This window comes from Ursus arctos, unplaced genomic scaffold (genome assembly GCF_023065955.2).
Source record: "Ursus arctos isolate Adak ecotype North America unplaced genomic scaffold, UrsArc2.0 scaffold_36, whole genome shotgun sequence".
NCBI classification, from domain to species: Eukaryota; Metazoa; Chordata; class Mammalia; order Carnivora; family Ursidae; genus Ursus; species Ursus arctos.
Window position 1 is genome coordinate 17,194,696 of NW_026623050.1, and position 17,232 is coordinate 17,211,927.

General features: G+C 41.2%; 1 protein-coding gene across 2 annotated transcripts in view; it reads left to right on the forward strand.

Annotated features, from left to right (window-relative positions):
* Window positions 1–17,232, forward strand: part of TMOD3 (tropomodulin 3) — a 76,565-nt gene that overhangs the window by 27,906 nt on the left and 31,427 nt on the right. For both annotated transcript variants that reach the window (XM_026518484.4, XM_057306335.1), the window contains exons 2-3: window positions 5,197–5,395; window positions 11,807–11,963. In XM_026518484.4, the coding sequence (XP_026374269.1) occupies window positions 5,270–5,395; window positions 11,807–11,963 (283 nt within the window). In that variant the 5' untranslated portion in view covers window positions 5,197–5,269. The remainder of the gene's footprint in view (window positions 1–5,196; window positions 5,396–11,806; window positions 11,964–17,232) is intronic.

Here is a 17,232-nt window from a genome sequence, read left to right on the forward strand (position 1 = left end):
GTGCCTTAGTTTAGCATAAAAATGTATTAAATGTATTAAATAGCCAGCCATTATTTTATTTAGTATTTTGCAGTTGGTTGGTTTGTTTAGTTCATTGGTTATTATTCTTCAAAAATTTGTCCAGAAATTGTTCAAAACTGTGCTCAACAGTAGTCATATTAGAACAGTTCACAGTGTGGGTCTCAAAACCATTATGAAAATATTAACCAAGAAACGTTTTTTTAAAAAACCAGACTGAGGGAACCTGGTGGCTAAGTCAGTTAGGTGTCTGCCTTCGGCTCAGGTCATGATCTCAGGGTCCTGGGATCAAGCCCCACATCAGGCTCCTTGCTCAGAGGGAGCCTGCTTCTCCTTCTCCCTCTGTCTGCTGCTCCCCCTGCTTGTATTCTCTCTCTCTCTCAAATAAATAAATCTTTAAAAATAAATAAATGAAACCAGACTGAGAAATAGAGGTGCTGTAGGGCCGTATTAAACTCTCAGAAAAAATAGGCATGGAACAAAAAAATAATGCTAAATACTAACTGAAGTTAACGTAGGAGTCCTCCCGTAGTGCATCTCTTGTCCTTACCCCTACAACCAATTTGTGCGCGAGTCCTTTTAGCTTTGCTTCCAAAATATGTCACACATTTATCCACTTTTCTCCATCTCCACAGCTACAACCCTACAACCATTGTTTCTCACCTAGATAGCAGAGTCCTAGCCTCAGAGAGCCGCTAGGGACCTTTTGGACCTGGCTCAAAAGTCACCTTTCAGAACAGTCTTTCTGAACCACTTAGAGTAACTTTCCTGACCCTTATCTCCCCCTTAGCAAATTGTCCTGGAGTTTTTCCTTATAGTATTTATTGCTATCTGATATTATCTTGTTCCTTTGCTTGTCATTTTTTGTCTGTATGCCACCTTCAAAATGAATTAGAGCAAGGAACTTGTCTCTGTTGTATACTGTGTATGCCTGTTGTCTGGAACAAGTCAATTCCTGGTACAGAGGATGCTTAAAAATACTCGTTGAATGAACAGCACATATATTGGAAAACAAATATTCATCTGGGATCTTGAGAGAAAGCTTTCTGATCTGGTAGGTCAGCTTGGTTAAGTACCTAGGGCTCCTAGGAGAAGCCAGTGAGGAAAAGACACACAGTGTTGAGCCTAGTATATCTAAAGAATAAGGCCTCGTGCCTCCCGAGGAGGAAACTCATTTCTTTACCCAAAAGAAAATCAAATTTTCATCAGGGTTTATATTTATTTACTTATTTATTTATTTATTTTTTAAAAGATTATTTATTTATTTATTTGACAGAGATAGACAGCCAGCGAGAGAGGGAACACAAGCAGGGGGAGTGGGAGAGGAAGAAGCAGGCTCCCAGCGGAGGAGCCCGATGTGGGACTCGATCCCGGAACGCCGGGATCACGCCCTGAGCTGAAGGCAGACGCCTAACGACTGCGCTACCCAGGCGCCCCTATCAGGGTTTATATTTAATTCCAGAGCTCTTACGACTGACAATCAGATGTGTTTTGTTTTAACTGGGGAAGATTAGACAGTGGGGAACTCTCAATATCAAAGCAAATGGGTCGACACTGAGGGAAGAGAAGGTGAGTAATGGGGAGGCTGCGCAGGGTTAACAGAAGTATCAAAGACTAATTATCAGTGCTTTTTTAATTGCGATAAGGAGAGTAGAGTTAGGGAACAAGAGGGACAGTAGGTGTCTGGGGGGAGGAAAAGGGAAAAAAGGGAAAGGGAGATGATATATGATCTAATTCAATCAAATTTGGCTTATTTACCTGCCACCAGGTACTGTCCCTGGTGATGGCAACCCAGAAGGAATGAGATATAGGAGGGAATGTCTGCTCTTAGTCGCTTACGTTGTCTAGCAGGGAAGACAGATGAATGATGACTTCTAATACAGTGTTACTGTTGGTTTGACATGAGATCCGTATCTTTAGGAGTTGCTGGCCAGCCAGTCCATGCTTAGGATTTCGCATGGTGGTCCTCAGCTTTACTTTCAGAGAGACCTGATCTCAATCCACCAGTAGATGCCTGATCTCTTAAAAAGTGGCCCATATTAACCACATTCATGAAAGATTGGTACGTAAGCCAAAATACCAGTTTAGTAATTTACAGTGAGGAAAGCTATGTGAATAGCCAAGTTTTAATGAGATTACTTGATGAGCATGGAGAACAAAGGGAAGGGATTGGGTCCTGGAAATGTCAAATGACATCAGGCTTTGGTTGCCTGTTGCTGCTTCTCCACACCAGTACTGTCATTGCACTGGGAGCGAGCCAGTCACATCTGCTGGTCAGGACACCGTGCATCCCTCCCACTTAATGAACATGGCCAGATCTTGCTTGATGACCCCCATTTTCTTACACTTGCATGGTTACTCCCTTCTTTAGTTACGTTACCACCATTCAGTAGTAAATTATTTTATCTACTTCTTTGGGAAACCATCTCTTACCATTGTATGTTGATAAATATCAGTTAAACCCTAAAGTTTTGAAGATACTTAGGTACAATCTGCGGTTAAGATGGAGGTATATGCAAGGATAATGGCAACATAGATAAGGAACCATTAAGAGCAACAATTAGCCAACAGCCAACCTGTTAGCAAGGATGAGCAACATGAATTGTCATGCAGGGAATCTTCTAGGAATGTAAATTGATACAACCACTTCGAAAATAGTTTAACATTACCTAGTAAAGTTGAGTATTACCACTTTCCCCAGCCATTCCATTCCTAGGTTTCAATAACTTGGAGAAACTCTTGCACACGTATACCAGGAAATAGGTAACAAGATTGTTTTATAGCGGAAAAACAGAGGGGAAAGACTGCAAGTTCAGTCAAGTGTTCATTTATACAATGAAATACTCTACAAAAATGAAAATGAAAAAAGTACAGCTCTAAACACGAACTCAAAACAACGTTGAGCAAGTCACCAAAGGATAAATGTTGTAGGAGTCCATTTGTGTAACGTGCAAAAAAAGAACAAACCTAAACCTGTCAAGGACAGGTACATGTACTGTAAAATTGTAGAGGAAAGCAAGAGAATGGGTAATTCAAAATGCAGTCCAGTAGCTACTTCGTTGGGGGAAGGAGATGCAGCTGGAAAGGGGAATGTGTGAGTCCTTGTAATGTTCTCTTTCTGAAGCTGGACAGTGCATTCGTGGGTGTTCATTTTATTTTTTAAGCCATTCTATAAACAAGCTTTGTGTGACAGAGTTTACTCTGAGATAAAGAGCAATCTGTTGGAGTAAGCTATTTAGCCATTCCAAGGACCGTCGTGTTCCAAACGTGGGTGATACAGCATTGCCTTCACCTCTAATATCTCATTCCTATCATATTGTCCATTATAGTGCCTTACTATTGAATTTATGGCCCATACTGGAACACTTTTGAGAGTAAAGGGAGGGGATGCTCAAAATAATTAGTATTTAAAAAAAAAATTTATTGACTAAGAGATTGGCTTTGTTATATACTGTAAACCTCAAAAATAAATTATATCAAACCACATTAAAAACTTTTTTATAATGACTGTCTAAGCATTAAAAAAACAGCATACTCTTAATAATTACTCTTGGTATGTGCTCATATACTTTTATCAATTTCTCACCCTTATCTGTCTCAAATACCATGTCAGTGGTATTTTTATGAATTGACTGTTTTTTTTCCCAAATGTTCCAATTTTTATTTTTCCGCCTAAAATTGCCTGCTACTTTCTTTAAAATTGCATTTGATGGTAAATATATTTGAAAGTGCTTATACTCTCTATTTAATCTTCTCTGCAGAGTGTATTATTTTTAATTGAGAAAATATACTCTGAAGAAACTTCGTAAGCTTAGTATCTTAAAGTTGGAAGTATCAAGTGGAGATTTACCAAACTTAGTAATGACAACGATAATAATTTGTTAAAAAAACAAAAAAAAACCCAAAAAAACCACTGAAAAAGTCCAGGGTAACTGCTAAACCAGAAGAGATGCCAAGTGGAACAGGTGGAAGCCAGACCTGTCTCAGGCAGTTACACAAAATGCCTGCAGTTGAACATCTGCATCAGCACAGTTCTGTTAATTGGCTTGTTATTGGACCCAGGTGGCTGCTAGTCAGGTCAGGAGCTGACAGACCCCTGTGGTGATCCTTCCTTTCTTCTTAGGACAGGAAAACATGTAAAAGGATCCATAAACTGTTGCTGGTTTGAGGACGAAAATATATTAGTTTAAATATTAAGTTGGAAAAACTTGGGAGAAAGCAGTAGTAAAGGAAATATATCCAGACTTTGAAGTACTGGGTGTTTTGCAGCCAAGAAAAATTGAGCCAAATCACTAAGTCTAAGGATTATTTCTTGTTCACATAGGAACATTTTATGAAACAAATGATTCACATTTACAGCTAGAACTTACAGAAATACTTTATTTTTACTTGGCATGTTTTGTGGGATTTATTCGAACTATCTTTTCCCGTGGGACAGTTCTGCTGTACCTGGAAAGAGGCTGTTTGTTGAGCTTTACTTCATTTAGGAAAGATCCACACGGTGAAGAAATGGCGAAGGTCCTTTCCTATAATGAGACCCTTGTGACCACCCGTGCCAGTCAGTGGGTGACATATCCCAGCATGGTTTGGAGTATTTTATGGAAACATTTTCAAAATGCTGCATTTTTCCCTTTAAAAATACCTTTCCAAAAATTTTTTTTGATGTATCTTTTCAGAACCACCCCCCCCCCCGGCCCAGTGGCAACTGGCCACTCCTCACTGGGGGAGTATATTAACGTCCCCCCTTATTGAGTCAGAAAATAGTGTTCTACACAACTTACAGTAAAACAAATGTGTCTTAAACATAACGTGCTTAAACAAAGTACTCTGGTAGCAATAATTTGAAAGTCACTGATGGAAAAGATTTTATTTTGGCACACATGAGTTCTTTCCTCCTAAAACTCAGTTATCAGAAATTCTCAATTCTACCATAGGGCTGTTTTATAAATTTGAATTTTATATTCCCTCCTCCCCCTATTTTTCCCAGTCGATTTTGTTTTTCATCAACAAAAAATAAAAGGTAAGGACATTGAATGATCCACAGACAAGGGTAGTGTGTGATAGATGGCCAAAGAATATATGACGGCTGGAAATTACATTTCACTCAACCTAATAATAGATTGAAGTAGGTGGAGATGACTTAATATTTGAAATGTGTGTGTTTTTTTCTCTCTATAGCTTTAAGAAAAAGTGGAAATCACTCCTGACTGAACTAAACAGCAGAATTAAGTGACTTCCTCTACTGCAAATCATGGCGCTACCATTCCGGAAGGACTTAGAAAAGTACAAGGACCTAGATGAAGATGAGCTCCTTGGGAATCTATCAGAAACAGAACTGAAGCAACTGGAAACTGTTCTGGATGATCTTGACCCTGAGGTAGGTGGTGATGAAATAACTTTTCAAACCCTTTGAAACTAAGTAACTTCCTTTGAGCAGTTATCTTTCTCTTGACTTTTCTCTGGCACTCCCCGCCCCCACTGTTCTCTCTTTATCCAGATGCACTTTTTGCCTCTTCTCGGTTCCCGCACTTCTGCCCCCCCCCCCTCCGCCCCCGGCTCCACTGACATGCCTGTTCTGAACTATTTTCACCAGCATTCTTATTCTCAAATTTCTGAAGTCTGACCTGTAAGACATTTTTTCTCGGGTGCCTAGGTGGCTCAGTCGGTTGAAGTGTCTGCCTTCTGCTCAGGTCGTGACCCCAGGGTCCTGGGATCAAGCTTCCCATCTGAGTTCCTTGCTCAGCGGGGAGTCTGCTTCTCCCTCCCCCTGCTCTTGTGCTCTCGCTTGCTTTCTCTCTCTCCCTCACAAATAAATGAATTCTTTTAAAAAAACAAAACTTTTCCTCTCTGGGCAGGGAGGAACGTTTTTTGGTGCGATGAAGCACATGATTAGCTCTTTGACGTATGCCAACTTTATGCCTCTTCAGAGCTTCTATACTGTAATGGCCCTGTGTAGAGTGGCTCTAGAAGGTTCTTTGCGATGTTAAATCTAACTGTACCTTTCTGAAACATACGGACCAAATTGAATACGTTTCCAGTCATTAGTAGACTAGATCTTAGTAGGCTCAGCAGTCCTGCAATCCATGTGGAGCAGACCTGAGTATATGTATCAGTGTTTTAATTTGCACAGTGGGTGTTATTTGTCTTACAAATTATGCAAGGCTAAGGTAGAGCCCCTTGACACCTGAATTGTTATTCCCTGGTAGTTATGGGGGGGGGGGGCGGGAGTCATTGAGGGGAGAACCCAAAGGTTACAGCTGCTTAACCTGAAGGTAAGGGTTATTTGCTAGGCTGCTGCTTCTTACTACATGTTTATGTTGAGACATTGATTTTTAGTGCCTTTTAAGAATTGAGGTAGAGTTTGTTTTATAAAATTGTCCTTGTTACTACAACACATTTCCTGCTGGAATGTGTTTGAATTTTTATTGAGAATTATACTCCTTTTCTCAGCATTACTTCACTTCGATAATGTGTATATACCATAGATCAAAACCCTTGACCGTAATTGTTACCACAGGGAAGAGTTTGCATTACTCCTGAGTCTGGGGGATAACTGAGGATAACAGTACTGTTTTGATCGTGTCCCTGCAATATCTTCTATAGGCGATTACCTGTTAGACCTGTTTTTTTTTTTGTTTTTTGTTTTTTGTTTTTTTTTTTTTAAAGATTTTATTTATTTATGTGACAGAGAGACAGCCAGCGAGAGAGGGAACACAAGCAGGGGAGTGGGAGAGGAAGAAGCAGGCTCCCAGCGGAGGAGCCTGACGTGGGACTCGATCCCGGAACGCCGGGATCACGCCCTGAGCCGAAGGCAGACCTTTAACGACTGCGCTACCCAGGCGCCCCTGTTAGACCTGTTTGAATCGAGTGGTTGTAGAACTGGCAGAAGCAGAAGAGCTCATCTAGCCCAGAGTTTCTTAACCTCGACACTGCTGACGTTGGGGGCTGGATAATTCTTTGTTATGGGGCTTATCCTGTGCGTTTAAGTTATTTAGTAGCATCCTGGTCCCTGCATGCCAATAGCACACCCCCTATTTAAAAATGGACCTGGGATTTTGTTTAATTAGCTGTGGTAAGATTATAGACATGGAGAAAGAACTTAATACTTATAGTTCCCAAGAGCGGGAAGCACGCGGGGCCGCCTGGGAAAGCACCTGGGTTGGTCAGGAAGCAGAAGCAGCAAGGAACAAATGTGGCCCAGCACCTTTCTTGTGGTTTCCGAGGGAAGGAATGGGTGGGACAGGGTTGGCAAGTTTGGGCGAGTTTAGATTTGGGTAATTTGAGTAATTTCAGTGGGCTTTGGGCCATAGGAGTAGTCTCCAGTTGTCTAGTTAGCTGGTTCTGGGTGATTTAGGGTGGGGGGGGTGGGGGTGGAAAATTGGCTTGGTGGGAGAGAGAGATAAAGGAGGTGGTTGGGGTTCAAGCTCTGGATTGGTTGGTTTTCATATGGAAAGCACACTTTTGGGTGGGGGCAGGGAGAGTTGTTTGCTATCCCTAGGAATCAGCTAGCCCCAGGAGAGGTAGTCTTTCTTAACATGAGCAGGGCCCACAGATGGCAAAGCATCATGAAATACAAAAAATAAAAAACATGATTAATACTTCCTCTCCTTAAGGAAGGGAAGAATGAAGGGGGGGTAAACAGAAGGGGGAATGAATCATGAGAGACTGTGGACTCTGGGAAACAAACTGAGGGCTTCAGAGGGGAGGGGGTTGGGGGATTGGGATAGGCCGGTGATGGGTATTAAGGAGGGCACGTATTGCATGGAGCACTGGGTGTTATACGCAAGTAATGAATCATGGAACACTACATCAAAAACTAAGTATGTACTGTATGGTGACTAACATAATAAAAAATTATTATTAAAAAAAAAATACTTCCAGGGCACCTCGGTGGTGCAGTCATTAAGCGTCTGCCTTTAGCTCAGGACATGATCCCGGTGCTCTGGGATCGAGCCCCACATCAGGCTCCTCTGCTGGCAGCCTGCTTCTTCCTCTCCCACTCCCCCTGCTTGTGTTCCCTCTCTCGCTGGCTGTCTCTCTCTGTCAAATAAATAAATAAAATCTTTAAAAAAAACAAAAACAAAAACTTCCTCTCCTTAGTTCTGACAACCAAAAATGTTTCCAGACATTGCCAGACATCGCTCCCCTGTGGGAGCACCTCAATTGAGAATCATCGGGCTAGCACTTGCCCTCTGTTTTATAGATAGAAAACAAAAGTTAGGTGACTTGCCTCAATTACTACAATTAGGGAAAGAACTGAGACTGGATTCCTCACTGCCTCATTGCTCCCCAGCAAAATCTAGTGGTCTTTCCGTTGAACTGCAGTGAGGCCCCTATTAACAAATGCACTGTGCTACATTTGTAAAAGCTGATGGCCTGCATTTTCTTGTTTGCAAAACCATGGCCTGCTTCTTGTATGGGGAGGCTTGAGTTCTAACTTCTGGCTGTATTTTGCCAGTTCCCCAACCCCAGTTGCAGCTCCCCCAACCTCAGATACTGTTAGTTGAGACTCGAAGAACAGTGATGTTTATTGACAGCATGCCACTTGTTGGGTAAAATTTGGGGGAAGAGTGCCAGTGAAAGATGAGGTAAGAAAAGAGAGCAAGGGTAGTAGCAGCTACTTCAGGCAGAGAAACCCCTTTGTAACTTATAAGGTCTCAGAAGAGAAGAGCAGATAGAGGTTGAATATGGTTCTGTGTTATATTTTGGAGGGCTATTTTACTTTCTTTATGCTGCATTCAGTATATTTATTTACCAGCTTACTGCATTTTCTCAAAACACCTGTCTCTGAAGATAGCCAGCCCGCCAGCCTAGGCAAAAGCTATTTTTTCATTTCCAAGGCTTGGAATATATCCTTGCAACAAAATTCTATGAGGGAGAAACATGTACTTTTTAGTGGCAATCATTTTAATGATCTTTACCTGTTTCTTAAATAATTATGATCTATTAACTTGACTAAAGTATACTTCTAATAAGGCATGGTTGATGGGTTTTTAGCCTCCAAAGCCAGGTGTTCAGAAACTGTATTTAAGGAGCCAGGAGTCCAACTGACATACCACTTAAAACTTACGTGTTTCACATGGGCTTGAGCGTGCACGGGAATAATGCAACTCCATCACTACCACCATCAAAGAGCAAATGTATGCATTATTGATGGTAACGGAAAGTGACTTTTATTAATTTGCCTTAATGAGCATTTTCTTTTTAAGATTTTATTTATTTGTGAGAGAGAGGGTGAGAGAGTGATGAAAGAACACACACACACACAGAGAAGCAGGCTCCCCACTAGCAGGGAGCCTGATGCAGGACTTGATCCCAGGACCTTGGGATCAGGACCTGAGCTGAAGCCGACTGAGCCACCCAGGTGCCCTGAGCATTTTTCTTTAAAACTATTCTCAGGGGGCACATGGGTTGCTCAGTCAGTTGAGCATCTGCCTTTGGCTTGGGTCCGGGGATTGAGCCCCGCGTCAGGCTCCCTATGTGGCAGGGAGTCTGCTTCGCCTTCCCCTCTGTCCCTCTCCCCACTTGTGCTTTCTCTCTTTCTCTCAAATAAATCAATAAAATCTTTTAAAAAATTATTCTCAAATCTTTATTCAATAAATAATTGGGGAGCAACCAATAGATTCTGGTACTATGCTAGGTTAGGAATACAAGAGTAAGCAGACAAATGTGGTCTTTACCCTCATGATGCAGGCTGGCAGGAGTGGGGGGGGAGGCAGGCATTAATCAAATAATTGTGCCATATTAATATAAGAGCATATAATGCGAGGTCAGGAAAAGCTTCCCTTGGGGGAATGGAGCTGCAGTCTTAAAAATGAGTGGTAGGGGGCGCCTAGGTGGCTCAGTCAGTTAAGTGACTGCCTTTGGCTCAGGTCATCAGCTTGTGGTCCTGGCACTGAGCCCTGCGTCAGACACCCTGCTCAGCAGGGAGTCTGCTTGTCTCTCTCCCTCTGACCCTCCCTCCTGCTGGTGTTCTTGCTCTCTTTCTCTCAAATGAATAAATAAAAAATCTTTTTTAAAAATGAGTAGCAAAAATGGAGGACAGAGCATTCTAGAGAAGGCTTCTGGTAGAAGGAAGTGTGTGACAAGCACAGGGGAGGAAGAAGGGCTAGTGTGGCTAGAATGGGTGAGGCTAGAGCAACATCATAGAGTAGGAGTTGGAGTATCAGACAATTGATCTAGGGAGACCAGTTGAAAAGCTAACTATTCCATGCCAGCCTGATCATAGCTTGGACCAAAGTAATGATGGTGGAGATAGAGGGAAGTAAACAGATGAATGAGTTTTTTAGAAAGTAAAAACGGGTAGGACGTGATGGTTCGTTGGGAGTGCATTCTTCTTGGGGAGCTATTTCGAAGTTGGTAGGTAGAAATCTTGTTTCTTTATTTATGTTCCCTAACACAATTTTGTGTTACAAAAACATTTTTAGTGCAGGGTTAGGAATAGACCTCCTTTGTGTTTCATATTTATATGTGAGCTTTCTGCGTAATGCCTACCTTTCCAGGAGGAGAACACAAAGGTGAGTTTTATGAAAATTATTATGGATCTCAGCAAATGACCACAGTGGAAGTGCTATATTTTCTCGTTATAAAATGTACATTCCCTATTATTTATATAAGAGCTTCCTTTATAATGAAAATTATAAAATCCATGAGATTCAGCATAATTGCCAACTTGGGGATGTGTTTAAAAGAAGGCTGTCCTTTTTGTGTGACTTCTTGGGCTGCCTTCCATTTCCAAAGCAAAAGAGTATCTGGGAATAGTGAGACAAAGCACTATCACCACTTTGCCTTTCGACGAGCAAAAGGATAGAGCTCATGTTGTCTAATCACTGCTTATTGTTCCTGGACTTAGTAAAAATTCAGAAAATTCTCTTGTAAGAGACAACTTTAATCCATTGCCTCCCCGCCTTCCCCACTCTCAGTCCCTCCATGCACTCACACGTACTGTACCCACAGGGAAGCCCAGTGATACAGCTCGTGCTCCGAGTACCTTGGCGTGCCTCGGTGCCTGAGTAGCAGTGACCGGGGTTGCTGCAGATGCAGCCTCGTACTGGTGTATGCATGCATGCACAAAGAAGTTGAGCCCTTCACAGTGTGTTTAAACACAAACAAGTGACCACTGACGTTCTGATATCTTACTGTACAGCATACATGTTTTTATATGAAAAAGTCTTTACAGGGGGCGCCTGGGTGGCTCAGATGGTTAAGTGTCTGCCTTTGGCTCAGGTCATGATCTCCAGGTCCTGGGATTGAGCTCCATGTCGGGCTCCCAGCTCAGCAGGGAGTCTGCTTCTTCCTTTCCCTCTGCCTCTCTCCCTGCTTGTGCGCTCTCTCTCTCTCTCTCAAATGAATAAATAAAATCTTTAAAAAAAAAAAGTCTTTAACATGAAATAGAAATCATTATGGAATATGTTGTATATATCATTGAACATTCTTTTGTAATGGAAATATTTTCTGTATATGCATGTATGCTGAGCATTTATTAATCAAAAAAGAAAACTTTTAAAATTACCATCCAAGACATTTAGAAAGTAAAGGGTGTTTCCTTCTAGTAGAATACTTTCTGAAGAAAATGTGTGTGTGCTTATTTTAGTGATGTAATTGAATTCTACCTGATAAAAACTTTGTGTGGAACACTTTTACATTGCTGCCCTAAAATCCGCTAATGAAGTGTTTAATGTCTGTATCCCATTCCGGTCCATAAGCCTTTCTTAAATGGGTAATCTGTGGAAGCATATAGTGTTGGCATTCTTGGTGGTCATAATGGCTGATTCATTCTCTTTGGCAGAATGCCCTTCTGCCTGCAGGGTTCCGGCAGAAGAACCAGACGTCAAAGTCTGCCACAGGGCCGTTTGATAGAGAGCACCTCCTTTCGTTCCTGGAGAAGGAGGCGTTGGAGCATAAGGACAGGGAAGACTATGTGCCCTACACTGGAGAAAAAAAAGGTAAACATAGAACTCTGAAGTCATGGTTCGATAGCACTTAATTTTTCTTTTTATAGGTAGGGTAGGTCTGGAGAGATAATATTTTTCGAGATGCATCATTCGTAGCCTTAAAGATGGGACACTGTTGACTTAAAAACTTGTGAGGTAACTTGGCACTTCTTTTGCATTTTGCATCAACTTGGCCAGTGAGTTCCTTTTTGATGATTTGTAAGCGAGGTCTTATAATACGGTGATTTTACATAACACTCTAGTTCTCTACTGTAACAAATATAAAAGTGTGCTGAGGTAAAATGTTAAACTCACTAGTGTGTTCTAGAATGCAAAGGATGACAAAGCACTGCTCTGTTCCAACCCCTCTCTTGAAGGAGAAATGCCATAACATAATTCAGGCCATATTTTCAAAGACTCTTTTTAAAGGATATCCTACAGCCTTCCTTAGTAATTCATAGCTATAGTCATCAACGCTTTGTAACCATTACTCTCAGGTTTCTAGTCCAGGTCCCTCCCCTTGCAGAGTTGGACATTAGGTAAGCTGAGTGGAGACCGAGTACAGCTGTATATCTTCAAGTTCCGTGTAGAACACAGTGTGAAGTAGGTTAAGTTTCTCAGCTCTCAGTACAGGTTGGCCCGAGAAGCCACAGTGTACTTGCCCTCTTGTTGAGGGTGTGGGACACTGGGGAATGGTGGCGACAGTTGCAAAATCTGAACATGGGCTCTTCCAGGCACTGTTTGTACATCTGAATCCTGAGTAATCCAGACAGGAAGAACAGTTAGAGCGTAGTGCTTTCTCCTAGTTAGGCTTTAGCTTTTACTTAGGAAGGAAGCCCTTCTCAAGAATTCGGCCTCGGCTCGGTCACATGGCTACCTCTTAGTGCCAAGGGAGGCTGGAAAATTCATTTTAGCATTGTAGTCGCTGTAATAGCAGAAGGCTAGCAAATGACTTTTAAGTAGGTAATTCATGAGGTCTGCATTAAGCCTTTTAAAAAATTATCTGTCATCCCCAATTCCTCTGCTCTTTCACTAGACCCCACATCCCCCTTATCTCTAGTTCAGCATCACTACTGTAGCTGCTTGTATTTGAGTTCCCCAGAGAAACAGAAACAGAACCAAAAGGCTGTGTTGGGGAGAGGGTGAGATTTATTGCAAGGAATTGGCTTGTGTGGTTATGGAGGCTTATTAAATCTGAAATCTGTAGGATAGGCCAGAGGCTGGAGACCTAGAGAAGAGTTGCAGTTCAAATCCAAAGGCATTCTGCCAGTAGAATTCCTTCTTGCTCAGAGGAGATCAGTCTTTGTTCTGTTAAGGCCTTCAGCTGATTGGATGAGGCCCACCACTTACGACTTTACTCAAAGTGCACTGATTTAAATGTCAGTCTCATCTAAAAAAAAAAACACCTTTCCAGAAACACCCAGAATAATATTTGACCAATTATGTGGGCACCATACGCAGCCAAACTGGTTCATAAAGTTAACCATGATACTACTGTTCAAGATGGGACTGTCTTGTCCCTCAAATGTTTAGGGCCAGAAAAAGGATTAAAAACCAATGCATAGTTTTGAAGTGTGGGAAATCCCAAAGATGAGCAGAAGCATCAGCTCCTTTGTGTTTCTCATAGAAACAACTACTGGTTATGTTTTCATCTGAATGGCCGTACCTATAACAACACAGTGTTTATAGCTTCAGTCCTGTTTATATAGGAAAACATAATTTCAGGAGAATAAATATTGATCACCTTTAGCTATTATGTGTGTTTCAGGTAAACTCAAGGGGTATAATTAGGAAGAAGAATGGAGGTAGAATCAGGGAGAGATGTGAAAAAAAGAGATGGCAGGAAAAAAAAAATGTGGAATTTGAGGACAAGAAGAGAAAATAAGAGATGTGAAAGAGCTGGGTTTGTCCTGAGCTGACCCAGGAGGCTTCCCAGTATGCTCTTGTTTCATAATCTCCAGTTGCCTAGGGAAAGATCTCGGAGGATTAGAGGAAGGAGGAAAGAAGGTAGAGAAGAATTGTGGAAAACAAGAAAATATCAGAGGGGAGAAATGATAGAGGAAGGAATATGAGTGACAAGGAAAAAAACACTGTCTTCAACTGAAGTGTAATGGCTTCTGTTTCCTTTGATAACTTCTTTAAATTGTACCTTATTTCTTAGATTTTGGATGGGTATGAAATAAACAAGTAGTTAAAAAGGTAATTTTGCGTTCATAATCAGTGGTTTTTTTTTTTCTCTTAAGATTTTATTTATTTTTGAGAGTGAGCACATGCACGCTCGTGCACACATGTGGGGGCAGAGGGAAAGGGAGAGGGAGACTCTCAAGCAGACTCCCTGCTGGCTCAGAATCCAAGGCAGGGCTCAATCTCACAACCCTGAGATCATGACCTGAGCCAAAATCAAGAGTCAGACACCTAACCGACTGAGCCACCCAGGTGCCCCTTAGTGGTTTTCTTTTTATAATACATTCGGTATTTGGGGGGCACCTGGGTGGCTCATTTGTTAAGTACCTGACTTTGGCTCATGTCATGATGTCAGGGTCCTGGGATCGAGTCTTGTGTTGGGATCTGCACGCAGCAGGGAGTCTGCTTGTCTCTCTATCCCTACCCCTGCTCATGCTCGCTTGCTTGTTCTCTCTCTCTCTGTCTCAAATAAATAAATAAAATCTTAAAAAAAATACATTCAGTATTTTTACTGTTTCTTCTAGCTATGTATGTTTGTTAAATACTATTTATGGGCAGCTATGATGTAGTGACTATGACATTTTTTTAAAATAATGAACTTTTGGGACACCTGGGTGGCTCAGTCAGTCAAGTGGCTACCTTCAGCTCGGGTCATGATCCCAGGGTCATGGGATCGAGTCCTGCATTGGGCATCTTGCTCCGCAGGGAGCCTGCTTCTCCCTCTGCCTGCTGCTCCCCTTGCTTGTGTTCACACTCGCTCTCTGACAAATAAATAAATAAAATCTTTAAAAATAACGAACTTTTTATTGAAGCATAACATGCTTACAGAAAATACACAAACCAGAAGGATATAGCTCAGTGGATTATATAGTGAGCACAGCCATGTAGTCACTACCCGGCTTCTTCCTACTCACTTTTTCCTTCTCAGAGGTAACCACCATCCTAGCTTCTAATACAATAAATTAGTTCTGCCTGTTTTGAAATTTCTGTAAAAGGAATCATCCAGTCTGAGTATCTGCTTTGCCTACTGTCAGCAGTCCATCTGCTGGAAGCAAATACTACCACCCTAGACGGGGTAGGTCAAGCCATAAAAGCCACGTGACAGTGCCTTAGACCCGAAGAGGCACAAATTCATCTTCAACAGTTGGGAAACTTTGGTCGTAGAGCTCTACTTTGAGATAGAGCTAAAAGCCAGCTTTCGTGGTCTCAAATCCATCCTAGGTTCTCAGCCTTAAGTCAGTTAGCTTTGCTTATCCTTTGTCACTTAATAAGCCTTCCTTTCTTTGGGTCTCATCCTCAAGATGTTGATCACATTAAGGAAGGTCCTGAGAATAATTCACCCACAGCTTATTAGCATATCGCCCAGTTGAACTAAGTGTGAATCCCCTCCTTAGCTCTGAAAATCCCGAAGCTTGTTTATTTGTGTGTGTGTGTGTTTTTTTTAAATGCCTCTCCTATGACTTTTTACCCTGAACACCTGGATTGAGCCCTGAATTTAACTTACTACATAGGAGATAGACTTTCAGCTTGAGGATGCCTTCTAGGCAGCAGAGGTTCTCCTAGTTCTTTGTTTAAAAAGTTTGCAGACAAAAGCCTCTACTTTTTTGGTGTAGTTGGACTAGGTAGAACATATAAGATGTGCCATTAGTCTCTAAATTTTTTTTGTCACACTAGGATGACATGTTGCAGAGTTGAGTACCAGTGACAGCATTAGCTTTCTGTGCCAGTGCATGTGATAGCAAGGTCACTCAGCTCTAGGTCGTATGCCAAAATCACATAGTGATCTCACATTGTAAATTATTGTCAAAGATTGAACAGATAACTACTCACTGTTTTTGTATTTTATTTTTTAAGTAGGCTCCAGACCCAGCTTGGAGCCCAATGTGGGGCTTGAACTAATGACTCATGACTCTGAGATCAAGACCTGAGCTGAAATCAAGCTTAACCAACTAAGCCACCCAGGCCCCCCATTGATTTTTTTTTTTTTTTTAGGCCAAAAATTGGGAACCACTAAAACAATTATCCAGTCATTAAAGTTGACTGCTTTCTCATATTCTGAGGCTAATTAAATGATGATTAATTATACTTATTGTTTGCTTAAAAGATACACCCTCTTTGTGGAGCAAAAATTACGCAGGATTGGTATGACAGAAGGGAATCCACATAAAACTGAAAATCGGACATTTTGGGATTTTTTTTCTTTTGACCATGAACAAAAACTATATTCTCATGCCAAATTTTGTCTTTCCAGATCATCTCAAAATGTTTTAAAAAGACATGACAGACTAAAAAGGATGCTTGAGAGTTGTTATATATAAATTAGTAGGTTCATTTTGTGATTTGTGAAATGATTATGGTTGTATATTTTACAGAATTGAAAGTGTATGTCAACATCTGAGAAGGAGGAATTAATCCTAGTTAGGTGAAATTCAAGGCATTATGTCTTAGATGCATTTTGGGAACATTTTGTCCAACACTAGAAAATGTTTCGCTTTTAATACTGTTGTTTTATTAACAGCAAAAAGAAGGTATTAGGCAGCTGGTAAGGCGCAGTCGACAAAAGATGTATTAAAGATTGTTTTTAAGCGCATCATTTACAGTAGAAGTCACAGGATGCACCTCTTAAGTTCATCGAAATCTAATAAGCTCATGCTAGGTATGATATGGTATCAAGAATCTTGGCAAGTATTAAAGAAAAAGGTCTTTCTTAGGAGTTTACTCTTCAGAATGTTGAAAAACTAAGTGTGTAAGAAAATTAAAACAATATAATTCCAATATACATCCCTTTTACTTGAAAATAAAATATTATAATGTTTGGGAGCTTTTTACCTCTTTTTCCTTGAAATTCTACAAAATACATGACTGCAGTAGAGACCAGGACAAAGGTGAAGGAGAGCATTCATCCAGTTCTTTTTCCCTCTTGAGAATGGTGAAAATGCAGAGTGCTGACTATATAGCTGATGATTATTTCCCATCATTTTTTTTTTTAAAGATTTTATTTATTTATTTGACAGTGATAGAGACAGCCAGCGAGAGAGGGAACACAAGCAGGGGGAGTGGGAGAGGAAGAAGCAGGCTCCTAGCGGAGGAGCCTGAT